Consider the following 14,237-nt stretch of genomic DNA (forward strand, 5'->3'; position numbering starts at 1 on the left):
ACAGAGGCATTTAATGCAATTAACAGGCCTCAAATAATAATAATAATAATAATAATAATAATAATAATAATAATAATAATAATAATAATTGTGGTGGGGAGGATTTCAGGTTGTGAAGCATACCTGTAATATAAGTTACTTGAAAAAACATCACAGGAGAATTTAATACATTGTCTGAAGACATATATGTATATATTATTTATAAAAAGTGTTTATGAATTCTGTAGTGAGGGTGCACAAGTCCAATACAAAGTCTTTTTTTCTTGAATATTTTTTTTTGTTGTAGATGGACACAGTATCATTAGTAGTTTGTTTGTTGGATTTTTTTAATATTTATTTTTAGTTTTTGGCGGACACAAATCTTTGTTTGTATGTGGTCCTGAGGATTGAACCTGGGCCACCCGCATGCCAGGTGAGTGTGCTACCGCTTGAGCCACATCCCCTCTTGGGTGGCTGTTTAATGCGGTGCTGGGTGTTCAACCCAGTACCTCATGCATGCTAGGGAAGTTCTCTAACACTGATCCATAACCCTAGTCCCCAAAGTCCTTTACTTAATCCTTTTTTTGGGGGAGGGAGAATGTGTGCGTGTAGTGCAGGGATTGAATCCATGGCCTTATATCAGCAAAACAAGCACTCTACTGATTAAGCTATATTCTCAGCCCTGATCTGTAGTCGGTTAACAATGACAATGGAGCAGCCTGTCATTCGGACTTTGATTCTGTGCCCACTTGGCTCAGGTTGGAGGCAGTGCCTGAAGCCTTGACCAATCACTCTCTTAAGTGAGAACTGTCCAATGCTCATGCAGCCAGTGATGAGGGGGAGGGCTTCCATAATCTTCTGCTCCCTTGGTGTCTGGAACCCGCCATTTTTTCAATCTTTTTGTAGGCTTCTGTCCTGGATCTGGAGCCCAACTCTCTGTCCTATGCAGAATCTGAAAACAAACCACATGGAGAACGCTGAGAACCCTAAGAGCCAGGAAATGGTAAGTGTGCCTTGTTATATTGAGACTGTGTAGGAAGGTGGCTTAAAGCTGACAGGAGTGGTAATTTTGGAAACTGGCAGTCCTGGCTAGGGACTCCTCGTGGTCCTCTCCAGAGTCTTGTGGCCAGAGGGTCTCTCTGTAGCTTAGATCAGCAGTTGAAAACCTGGGCATTTTTTTCCATAATTGTTTGGTGTTTTCAGCTTCTTTCTAAAGCCCTTTTTGGGCTTCCATGTGCCATGAGTCCAGCTTAGCTCCAGATTTCATAGTGAAGACTGAGATAATTAACAGGCGAGAACTACAAATCCATTTATTGTATTCATGTATGAGAGAGGCTGTTAATTTTCAGGCTTGATACTCATGAGGGTTTCTTGTTTGTTTGTTTGTTTGTTTGTTTATTATTATTATTATTATTATTTTTGTTTGTATGTTGTTTTCTTTTTGGTACCAGAAATTCAACCCAGAGGTGTTCATCCACAGATTCACATTCCCACACCTTTTTTAATATTTTTATTTAGAGACAGGGTCCCTTTGAATTTCTTAGGGCCTCACAAGTTTGATGATGCTGGCTTTTAACTCATTCTCTTCATGAGTCCTGAGATTTTTAAATGTAGCAGAAGCAGTATCTCAAATCCAAAACAAAAATCTGAAATCCAGAACTTCAGTTTAGCTCTCCAAAGGTCTTAGAATAAACCCCTAGTTTTCTAGCTCTCTGTTCACATATGCAAAACTAGGGTTCTCTGTTCACAGAGAATACATATAAAATAGAATAGATAGTATAATGACCATGTAATGGGGATAATGGGCCTCACTCAAACACACCTGGTGGCTAACTGAAAGATGTTAATGAGCAACATTAAGGCTTATTTCAAATGTAAAAGACCTTGAAGCCCACTTGTGGCAACACCTTCAACAAAGTCCTTTGCCCCAGGGGTGATTCCTGATTGAATTTGAAGAGAAAAGGATGGGTCATAGAAAGAATGAAAGTGAACCCTTATGGTAGTCAGGATGCCTTTTCCAAAGCCTATTCTAAATGCATTATGCTTTGTGTTCTGCCCAAAACCATCAGTAAACTTCTAAGTTGGCACACAAAAATGAGGTTTTTTTTTTTTTTCTGGTATCATTCCTCATACCACATGGTGGGTGTTCTATTTCTTCTTGCTTAAATAGATTTTTTTTTTCAAAATTTATGTGACAAGCACCCAGATTCAGTTTGCATACTGAGAAATTTTGGTTCATCTCAAAACTCCACTTTCAAAATTATTAATCATTTTCCCATGTTTTATTTCAAATGTATTCATCATTTATAATGTTTTTCTTCAAGAACTGGAGGGCATTTTTAAGAGACTTTAATTTATCATTCTGAGATTTTCACATGAAAAGAAAGCAGAATAAAATTAGGTGACATTAAGAAGAATGAATCTCTCCTAAATGAGGTTTTATGTGTCCCAATTAAGGATTTTTAAAAACTCTAATGGGTCATCAATTGAGGGTTTATTTATTTATTTATTTGTTTGTTTGTTTATTTATTTATGATCAGACAATCTGGGGTTGTGGCTCAGTGATAGAGCACTCACCTAGCACATGCAAGATCCTGGGTTCGATCCTCAGCACCATATAAAAATAAGTAAATAAAAAAATAAATAAATAACCCACAGAAACATTCCAAATATTTCAGAAAACTGTTTTATTCTGGTGTTGCAGGAAAAAAAGTGGGACTAACTTGAATTTTAATTACATGCAATTTCAATCTCTCTCTCTCTCTCTCTCTCTCTCTCTCTCTCTCTGTACTGGGGATTGACCCCAGGGCCTCATGCTCAGAAGGCAAGCACTCTACAAGCTGAGCTATTTACTCAGCCCCATTTTTGGGGGTGAAAGACCAGGGATTGAAGTCAGGGGCACTCTACTACTGAGCCACACCCCTACCCCTATTTTGTATTTTACTTAGAGACAGGATTTCACTAAGTTGCTTAGTGCCTCACCATTGATGAGACTGGTTTTGAATTCATGATCCTTATGTCTCAGTCTTATAAACAGCTGATATTACAGGCATGCACCACCATGCCTGGACAACTTCAATCTTTTTTTTTTTTTAAAGACAGTATGTGTGAGAGAGAGAGAGAGAGAGAGATGGGGAGAGAGAGAGAATTTTCTTTTAATATTTATTTTTCAGTTTTGGGCAGACACAACATCTTTGTTTTTATGTGGTGCTGAGGATCGAACCTGGGCTGCACGCATGCCAGGCGAGCCTGCATGCCAGGCGAGCCTGCCAGCGCTTGAGTGACATCCTCAGCCCCAACCAACTTCATTCTTAGGGGCTAAAGTACTCGCAAATTAGATCAAAGTCCATGTCAATATCTTGGTACAATATATATAAAGTTGTTGATAGACCTTATATTCAAGTGCCTCATATGTGCCAGACATAAGTGAGCTCCACTGAGCCCTAGCACCTAGAATTTTTTATCGGGGATATTGGAGATTGAACTCACGAACACTTGATTACTAAGACAAATCACCAGGATTTCTTTTTACTTTATTTAGAAACAGGATCTCACTGTGTTTCTTAGCACCTCGCTTCTGCTAATGCTGGCTTTGAAATTTTGATAATTCTTCCTCAGACTTTTCAGCAACTGGGATTACAGGCTTGCACTAAAACACCCAGACCCTGGTACATTTTTAATACCCGTTTTAAGTAGATTTTAACCAGTAGGCTTAACTTTTTTTTCTAATATATATTTGATTTGAATCCATAACCCAGAAATCAGTGAAACAGAATCTATTTTTTATCTGCAACACTGATTTTGGTTATGTCAGTGTCTGAGTTAAGATTTCCCATTAAAGAATTTACTTACTCTCCTTTAAAAATTTTCTTATCATATCTTTTGGTCACAGCTATGAAATAACTGACTAAAACAATAATTTTGTCTCAAGTTATATGCATTCATGTTTGTATTGTATGTTGAGTTGTGACAGAAAAGATACTTTTATAACAGGATATGATCCAAACACCTGAAAATTACTGGCCAAGGCTATTCACAAAAGAAAGTTGGCAAATATTCTGGTTCCCTCCAAGTTAGTTAGCTTTCTGTTGCTTTAATCAAATACCTGAAATAATTCACTTATGAGTGAATTATTTTGGCTCACAGTTTTGGAGATTCTAGTCCATAACTGGTTGGCCCCATTGCCTTGAGTAGTAAGGCAGCAGCACATCATGGAGGAACTGTGTGACAGAGAACAAAATTACTTATATCATCAGGCAGACAGAAAGAAAGAAAGAGAGAGAGAGAGAGAGAGAGAGAGAGAGAGAGAGAGAGAGAGAAGGGAGGGAGGGAGGGAAAGAGAAGGGTCCCCATAATCCTGGATAAGAGCATACCTCCAGGGACCTACAGACCCCCCACTAGTCTCCACCTCTTAAGGTCCCACTACCTCCCAATAGCACCACCCTGTGACCAAATCATTAACACATGGAACTTCAAGGAACACTTAACTAAAATAGAGCAACCTGCGTTTATGAACTCCACTGAATACCATAGAATCTACCCATAATACAAGGTAGGAATAAAGCCTGTGACTTCTGAAGGTAAGACAAACCAGGCTGTCTCCTGGTAACTTTCCTTCCTAGAATTTAGTTATATAAGTTTGCATCCATTTCTGTGTAGAAAATAAGCATTCCAATATACTGGCACTTCTAAGAACTTTAGCCAGTGTCACCAAGACCAACTGGCCTTCTTTCAAAAGTTTCCTCACTTAAAAAATTTATTCATTAGTTTACCTCTATTAATTAACTATATAGTGCTGCAGTTACAGCAAGTAACTTACAAACAGTGCCTCTGATTCTTAATGGCACTGTTCTAAGGTGATCTAAGCAGCTTCCAAACTGTTTTGTGTTTCAGTTTGCTGTTCTGTTTACCAGTAACATAATAATATTCACTTCACAGGAAAGATGCAAGCCTTAATGTTTACAAAACACTTTGACATCCTTCAATGAAAAATACTATATCTAAGTGACATATTATTAGAGGCTGCTTTGTACCTATGATCATTGAGAGAGAAAAAAAAAGCATATAGAAGTGATAATTGTATCGTTATCATTGTTTCTTATTCAGTCATCAAATTCTTGACAAATATATATCACCATCCTACTGTTCTAGTTAAGAAAGCAAGTCTTTAATGTCTAAAAATAAAACACATGAAATTACCACATTACCTTCTGCTTCCAAAGCAAAGGACACATTTTCTCTTCTACCAAACCAGAAAATCTGGGACTCAGTCCAACTTACTTAAACACAGCAAGAGAAAAAAAATAGACCTGAAGAGGTAAATGAATGACTTGCCCAAGGTCAATCTAAATTTGGATCCAGAAAACTTTTATTCCAATCCTAGGCCTCTAATTTTTCATTTTTAAAATAATAAAAATTGATAAATCAAGTGACACAATAGATTTTTAAGAGGCAGAGGGGTTAGGAGTGGAGTTTGAAATATCGGACTGTTCAAGTAGAAGTTATTCTCTATGCCAATCAGAGAACAGATTCTTAAAATATCTTAATTAAATGGCTATGGGGATTAAGAGTTATTAAAAGAGTGGTAGAGTGTTTGCCTAGCATGCATCAGGCCTTGGATTCCATCCCCAGCAAAAAGAAAAAAGAAAAAAGGTGGCTATGGGCCAATGACTTCTCTTCCAAAACATTTCAGTTTTGCAAGTAATGTCCTTTCCATATCTGGGAAAGGGCATTTCCAAATACATAGCAGATTTCTCATATTTTCTCTGGAAGCCTTCCCTAAGCTGTTTCATAATAGATGTCTTGCTAATAAAGCCTATGATGGTCCCACAAAGCAAAACTCTCACAACACACTCAGCTTCTTGGCCACAGAGACACGTGAACCAAGATCTGGAACCAAGGAATCATCTTGAAAACCTCCACATTTTTACATTAAAATGCCCAACTTTTGTGCTTTTTCATCAAAAATAGCTTTGTGGAAAATAGTTAAGAGAAGTAGATTTTTGCCACAGTCTGGCTGGGTTCAAATCGGGAGCCACTTGAAGATTCAAGCAGGAAGGAACTTTATTTTTAGAACCCACACCAGCATGCTGCCCACGCTAACTCTCCAGGAACTCCCCTAGAGCTCCATCGGAACTTAATATTTGCATCAAATGAGTTGATGTATATGCTAATTGCTTGATGAATATGCTAATTGCTTGAATATGCTAATTGCAATTATACATGTTTTGAGATGCCACAGTGTACCCCATAAATATATACAATTATTATGTGTCAACATTTTTAAATTTTACAAAGAGCTTGTGAGAGGTAAAGTTATTTTTTAATCTCATTTGCTTATCAAAAAATGTAGAGACTGGGGATGTAACTCAGGAGTCAAATGTTTGTCTAGCATGTGCAAAGCTCCAGATTTGATCCCTAGCATACACACCCGTGCACATGTGCACATGCGCACACACACACACACATACACAGAGACAGAAAAGAAAGGAAGGAAGAAAGAAATGTGGTTTTGCTCTGAAACTATCATGATTTATATACAATAACTATTTAAGTACTGAAAACCATTTTCCTTCAAGATAAATGTCCTGTCCATCCCTACAATAGCACATTTTATAATTCCTACAAGAACACCCTTGAAAAAGTGAATTAAATTTCATTTTAATAGCTTTTAGACTGCAATGTATAAAACTTAAAGGGCCTAAATTTATTTACATATGTCAGTGTGGATAATGTCCTATTATTTAGTTATTTAGTTTTAAATATATTAGAATCCACCTATTTTATTTTTTTCTAACAGGAAATTACAATGATTTTTCTTTTGGTATTAGAGAGGGAGACTCTGAATGGAAAAGTTGCTCATTTTTAGAAAAGAAAAATTAAGATATTCCTCTCATGATAATATACAAAATCTGTTTTTACTTCAGTGAAATGAAAATAACATTAATTATAGACATATTTACAAACTTCATTGCTCTATACAGTTTTTTAAAGTCCTGATTAAATGTATAATAACTCTGAAATGTACAATTGGCTCTTTATTGCTTAATCCAGAGGTTGGCAGTACCAACAAAAAAGCAGAATGACAGAAAGGGTACCACAACTTAATGACTTGGTGAGAATCACATGTGGAAAGAAACTCTCATAACAAAAACCAGGTTGGAAATGCTTGTGGCTCTTGGTGTTGCTCTTCCAGAAAAGTTTTCATTATATTAGTTAGTAGTATTTTTTAAAGGAGGGAAAAAAGAAGCAGAGAATAATCTTTCTTTGGTGGCAAGGATACGTAGGGTTAGGAGGAATCCAGGAAGATGGATAATAGATTACACAGATGTGCAGCTTTCCTCCTGGGAACTTCACCAACCTCTGCCTCTCCCTAGAGCCAACATGGGTTCTATGCATCTATGCTAGATTCAAACTTCAGACCAAACCTACCAGCTTTATGACTTTGTCGTGCTACCTTTCCCCTCTCTGCCACAGTGTCCTTATTTGCAAAACAGGTTATTAGGACCTACTTCATAATGTTGATGATTAAATAGGTGATATATGAAAAGCACTTAGAATACTGCAGAGCATGCAGCAAAAGTGTCTGCCTATTAGCTATTTTTATTATTGTTAACATTTATATTTAAAATGCATTGATTTTAAACTAAAGGGTCTTTCCATATAAAAATCACTGCTTGCATGCCAAATAATTATTTTTGCTATCATTTCTATGCAAATATGACATTGCTTCTCCTTTCCCATCACATCAGCTACACTTCCACCTCTTGGGGAGGGGTCACTTACAGAACATGGACATTTGAGACACAGACATGAGTAGAATATAAGCCATCTGTGATAGCTACAAGATTGACAGTCATACAAAGTGCTGAGGATGGATAAAAGGGAGAACAATTTTGTCGAGTGAGGGAAATCAAGGAATACTTAAAGAAGGAGAAATATTCTATCTAAGTTTTGTGGTCTTCACACAGATGGTTTTAAAGGGAAAGTGGTAGCAAAGAGTCTACTCCAGGATATGAGAACCAATAGCCTCATGTGAAAGAGACAAAGAAGGGAAATGAGAAGAGATGAGCCTAGAGATTAGGCCCATATTATGGGGAAAAGACCAAGTGGGATGAGGGGTGATGTCTAATTTCATATCTTAACTTGATTGGGTTAAGGGGTGTCCAGACATTTGGCTAAATGTGATTCTGGGTGTTTGTGAGGGTATTTCTGGATAATAGTAACATTTGATTCGGTAGATTGAATAAAGCAGATTGCCCTCCCTAAAGTGGATGGACCTCATCCAGTCTATTGAAGGATCAAATAGAAAAAAAAATGACCCTCAAGTGAAGAAGAGAGAATTCCTCCTGCCTAACATCCTGTAGGCTGGAACATCATTTTTTTCTGCCTATAAATTCAAACTGAAACACAGATTCTTCCTAGGTGTTGAGCATTCAGACTGGAACTACACCATCAGCTCTCTCGGTTCCCCAGCCTATGTCCCACTTGGGACTTCTCAGTGTCCCTATTAACATGAATCATTCCTTATAATAAATTCTTCATATACGTTCACCCTATTCTTCAGTTTCTCTGGACAACTTGACTAATATATGTGGGAACGTATTCAAGCATCCTATTCACAGCTCTCTCCCTCAATTGCCTTCTGAGGACATTCTGTGACATCAAATAGATTCTTAGATGTGTCGCTGGGGTCCATAAGTAACACTACAAATTTAAGAAAAAGAGAAGAGAGCCCAGTGCAGTGGAACATGCCTGTAATCCCAGCAGCTCAGGAGGCTGAAGCAGAAGGATTTTGAGTTCAAATCCAGCCTCAGAAAAAGCTAGGCACTAAGCAACTCGGTGAGAAACCCCGTCTCTAAATAAAATACAAAATAGGGCTGGAGATGTGGCTCAGGGGTCAAATTCCCTTTATCCAAAATCTCCAGCACCCCCCCACCATACACACAAAAAAAGAGGAAGAAAAAGAGAAGAGGAAAGATTGATTTCCAAAATTGGTAGCAGTATCAAGCTTCTTTTAAAGAAAAGACTGGACTAAAAGGAACAGGACGAAAGAGAGGTGCACAGAGATTGGAGTAGCAATTAGCAAAAAGAGACGAGGAAGTAAAGATAGCTTAATGCGTGACTGGAGAAAGAAAGCTGTGTAAAAAGGTTTGGAGGATGTTTTGCAGTGAGCTGCAATTCTCCCATGCCCAGGGATCTCCTATGATACCAACACTGCTTTTTGAAGTCAGATTTGTATTTCTTGAGTCACCATGCTGACGGAGGCCTGAAGGGAGGGGCCCAATGGCCCCGTTTTATTTGAGTTGTTCAAAATAAGCCTTGCAGAAAAGAGAAAACCACAAGAAACAAAGAAAATAAACTCCTCACTGGAACTCCTTTCAGGAAGAGCATTGTCAGCCAGGATGACATTCAGCTGCATAACAGAAATCCAATAAAAAAATGGTATAGTTAAATATGAGATTCTGTTCTCTCTCATAACAATAAGTCCAGAGGTTGATAACTAGGGCAAGAGAAGCAGCAGCTCAAAGCACCCTCAAGGTTGCCCTGCCTTCCACCTGCTCTGCCATTCACCTCCATGGTTACAAGGCAGCTGCTGCCCAACAAATCACTGTATCTGCCCACACAGGAAGAAGGAGAAAGAGCAAAAGGAAATTGCTAGCTGAGTCTGTCCCGTATATCAGGAAGTCATAGTTTTCACAAAAGCCCTCACTAACCTATCTATATTTCACTGGCTATAAGAAAATCTTGGGGCTAGGAGCGGTGGCACATGCCTGTAATCCCTGTGAGACCCTGTCTCTAAGTAAAATACAAAATAGGGCTGGGCATGTGGCTCAGTGGTGGAGTGCCCCTGAGTTCAATCCCCGGCATGCCCTGCCTCCAAGAAAAAGAAAACCTTAGGAAAAATAATATTTTTATCTGTTGCTAAGGAATGTTGGTGTCCCTCCAAGATTCATATGTTGAAATCCAAATACCCCCCAAGGTGATGATGTTAGGAGATGGAATCTCTGGGAGGTGATTAGGTGATTAGCCCTCGGGAATGAAATTAGTACCCTTATAAAAGAGGCTACCAAAAGATCTCCCTCCCACTTTCTGCCATATGAGACTATAGCAAAAAGATACCCATCTGTATTAGCTTTTCATGGCTGTGACCAAAATACCTGATAACAATAATTTAGAGAAGGATACATTTATCAGGGGCTCACAGTTTCAGAGGTTCAACTCCTGGTTGGCTGACTCTATTGCTCTGAGCCAGAGGTGAGGCAGAACATCATATGGTGGAACAGTGTGATGTAGGAAAGCTGTTCAGCTCATGGCAGCCTGACTGTAGAGAGACAGCAAAAAGCCAGGGACAATATATAGTCCCCAAAGCATGCCTCACCATGACATATTTTCTCCAGTCATTTGCCTACAATCACCACCCAATAATCCATTCAAATTATTAATCCATCAAATGAATTAATCCACTGATTATTTATAGTTCTCATCATTGCTAAAGGTCATACCTCTGAATTTTTCTGCACTGGAGATAATGCTTTTAAGACATGAACTTTTTAGAGGATATTTCTCAATCCAAACCATAACACCATCTAAGAAGTAGGTCCCCACCAGAAATAGAATCGATTGTTGCCTTGATCTTAGACTTCCTGGCCTTCAAGACTGTGAGACAGTTCTTTTGGTTTCAGGTCACGAAGCCTGAGATATAGCAACCCAATTGGACAAAGGCATCTGTTGTAAGGAAAAGAAAGTGAACAAATATTGAATAGTCAAGTGGAAGAATCTGCCACATCCAAAATATTTATTTGGATGGAATTTCATAGTTAGTCAATTCGAAGAGAGACTAAGAATTTGAGTGGATCCAAACAAGGAAAAGAAGTGTCAAACATGAGAAAGAGAATTCTCAATCACAGTGTTACCTTTCTGTCACTGTGACAAAATACCTGAGTTAATCAACTTAAAAGAAGGCAAGGTTTATTTTGGCTCATACTTTCAGAGGTTCCAATCCCCATGGTGGTTTGGCCCACATGCTTTGGGCATGTGGTGGCATAGTATATTATGGCAGAACAGCATGACAGGTATTACTTTTGTACTCAGGAAAGTTAACAGAACTAAAAACATCTGTGCAGCTTTTCCATAGTTGCAATGTGCAATGTTAGGAGCTTTGTGTAGGGCTCAAGGAGGTCCATTGTTTAAAGTTACTGTTAAGGGGGCAGGCTCAGGAGTCATAGAGATGGTGAAATATTGAGGTTGTCTAGCATGAGAATTCCTCTATCCCTGGAAGCTATGTGCCTGAGATCAAGGTCGAATCTGTAAAGACTCTTGCACAGTCTCCTCAGACAGGGCTTTGCCCTTGCACAGAAACTTTCCCAGGCACTAGGCACACCACAGCCATGAGGTCATCAGAGAACTCCAATCTCAGTCTCTGCTTTCCACATATTATGGTCTCCCACTTTAATTCTCTCTAAACCTTCAGTGATAGGGTATTTCCCCTCTCCCCACACCCTAAGTAAAAACTCACAAATGCTGATGTTCATAGATTTTTTTTTTCCAAATGAAAACCAGAGAAGTTTCAGAGTTCTGCATGGAATATAAAAAGCTTTTGTGGTTATGGGAGCCAGAATCTGAAAGAAGTAAGCCACCCAAAATGAAAAGATCCATGAAAGTGCTTTACTCAACTATACACATGAAGCATATAATTTTTTTTTTCATCTATCAACCTTCAGAATTTTTAACATCATACCAGAAACTCACCAAAACTTCAATTCAAAATTTCAACCTATTGCCACAAGTCTGCATTTATTTTCATGGTTTTCTTCAACCCTGAGTCAATCAAGAAATACATTGTTGGCCACCAGCTAAATTCTGTGTGAGTGAGATGTGAAGTTTGAATGCAACCGCTTTTGTTTGCTTAGCTGTATTCTTCCCTGCTGGACACATAGTTGATACATTAACCCAAATAGCAATTTTCCTGTACTTTTATTCTACCGCTACATCAAATTACTACAAATTTCATTAATTAAAACAACATAGATTTATTATCTTGCAGTTTCCACAGGTCAGGAGTCCTGGCACAGTCTGTCTGAATCCTCTGCTCAGGGTTCTATAGGGCAGCATTCTCATCTGGAGGCTCAACTGGGGAAAGAATCCACCTCCAAGCTTTTCAGGTTGTTAGTGAGATGTGAAGTTTTAATGCAATCACTTTTGTTGTTCCCTGGGTTCTCTCCATCTGATAAGGTGACCATTTCATATATTTCATACATAATTTCCTTAGGATTGCTTATAATGAACTTGCCTTTTTGCAGGCAATTGGCTGGAGGACTCCCTCAGGATTTAGAGGCTGCCTGGAGTTCTTTGCTATGTGAGCTTTCTTAATAGGGCAGTATGTTCATTTAGCAAGAGAGTCTCTAATCCCAGTCTGCTTAAATGTTGTCCTACACAATGTAACATAACCACCCAAGTGATACCCCATCACCTTTACAACATGATATAACCTAATCCATCATGTTTTTATGTGTGTATTGGAAGCAGTCACAATTCTGCCCACATGCAAGGGGAAGGAATTGCCCAGGGTGTGAACACTAGGAGACAGGAATCATTGGATGTCATCTTGGCATCTATCTGACACAATTCATATCATACATACAGATTGCCAACTACATGAAAACTCTTCTATAGCAAGGGCACAGATAAAAGGCCTCAAGCATATATATATATATATATATATATAAACACCATACCCTTACTGTACATCACAGAGCTTAAGAGAACAATGTATGAAGTTAGACACATGGTGTCTCAAACACCTATCTCTACATGACTATCTGACTACCTCAAAACTTAGTGGCTTAAAACAATCACCATTTTACCTTGCTCATAATCTATGAGTTAGTTTTTGGACAGGGCCCAGCAGGGATATCAGATCTTTATGATATCTGCTGGAGCTGAAATGCTGAAGATGGCATCTTTACTCACACATCTGAAGTTCAGTCAGGATGACTCCAACAGCTGGGAGCTGGCTGAAACAACCCACTGGGTCATACTTGTAGAGTCTTGGCTCTTGAGGAAAGTCTTCAATATCTACAATATCAGGACCTCTCTCTCTCTCTCTGTGACTTCTTCACAAGATCTCTCCCTGGGTTCTCTCAATCGGGGAAGGTGACCATTTCATATAGTGTTTGGACTCTTAGAAGCAAGAAATAGAAATAGTCTGTTTCCTTAAGGTTGGGCTTAGGAGTTCCATAAAGGCAGTTCTGCCTCATGCTACTAGTTAAAGCCAGTCTTCATGCCTCCAGTGCCTATTTCCTGTCTTCTAACAATGTCTTGGGTCCTCCAAACCAATGTTAAATACAAGTGGTGATAATGTGCCAGTTCTGATTTTAAAGACACCACTTCTAATGTTTCCCCATTTAAGATGTTTGTTTTTTGATGTTTTTATCAGAATAAAAAAGCTCCCTTCCATCTCTATTTTCTAAATGTTTGTTTTTAATTATAAATGCTTTTGCTGTAAAGTTTGAGATTATTACATTAATTTTTCTCTTTTAATTTATAATTGTGAATTATTTTTTTGAGTTTTCCAATATTAAATCATCCTTGCATATCTGGGATAAATCTAACTGGATTGCTATGTTTTGTCTTATTATACAACATTGAATCCCATTTGCTATTTTTAAAGATTATCATATTTATATTCACTAATGAAATTGGCCTATAACTTTTCATTCTCATAATATATTACTCCTGGGTTTGTTTTGAACATTGGGCAGCATTCTCTCTTTATTACAATAATTATCACACTTTATCTGTTCTTTAAAATTTTTCTTAGAACTTTTCTACAAAGCCAACAATGTTTTCTCTGTGGGAAGATTTTTTTAATTGGCAAAAATTATACATTTCTATTATACTGTACAACATATGTACAATATATGCATACATTGTAGAATGGCTAAATCAAGCTAATATATTTTTTGCCTTACATAGTACTATTTGTGCTATTTGTTACACAATGCATATGTTGAAATTTAAACCTAAGGTAGTGGTATTAAGAAGTGGTGCGTTAGCCAGCTTTCTGTTGCTATAAAAAAACAGCTGAGATGATCAGCTTATAAACAGAAAAGATTCATTTTAGTTCACAGTTTGGGAGGTTTCAGTCCATTATGGGTTTCTTCATTGCTTTTGGGTCTGTGGTGAGGCAGCACATCATGACAGTGGAGGGTGTGGTAGAGCAAACACCTGATGGTTGGGAAGCAAAAAAGAGAGAG

The 14,237-nt window shown here is 38.1% G+C and overlaps 1 protein-coding gene across 2 annotated transcripts in view; it reads left to right on the top strand.

The window, feature by feature from the left end:
• The first annotated feature begins 861 nt into the window (after positions 1 to 861).
• Positions 862 to 14,237, top strand: part of LOC143388433 (uncharacterized) — a 64,524-nt gene continuing 51,148 nt past the window's right edge. For both annotated transcript variants that reach the window (XR_013089999.1, XM_077108199.1), the window contains exon 1: positions 862 to 982. Coding sequence is in view for 1 of the 2 variants with exons in the window: in XM_077108199.1 (XP_076964314.1) it covers positions 923 to 982 (60 nt within the window). In the remaining variant the exon portion in view is untranslated. The remainder of the gene's footprint in view (positions 983 to 14,237) is intronic.

The sequence above is a fragment of the Callospermophilus lateralis genome, unplaced genomic scaffold (genome assembly GCF_048772815.1).
Source record: "Callospermophilus lateralis isolate mCalLat2 unplaced genomic scaffold, mCalLat2.hap1 Scaffold_193, whole genome shotgun sequence".
In the NCBI taxonomy this organism is placed as follows: domain Eukaryota; kingdom Metazoa; phylum Chordata; class Mammalia; order Rodentia; family Sciuridae; genus Callospermophilus; species Callospermophilus lateralis.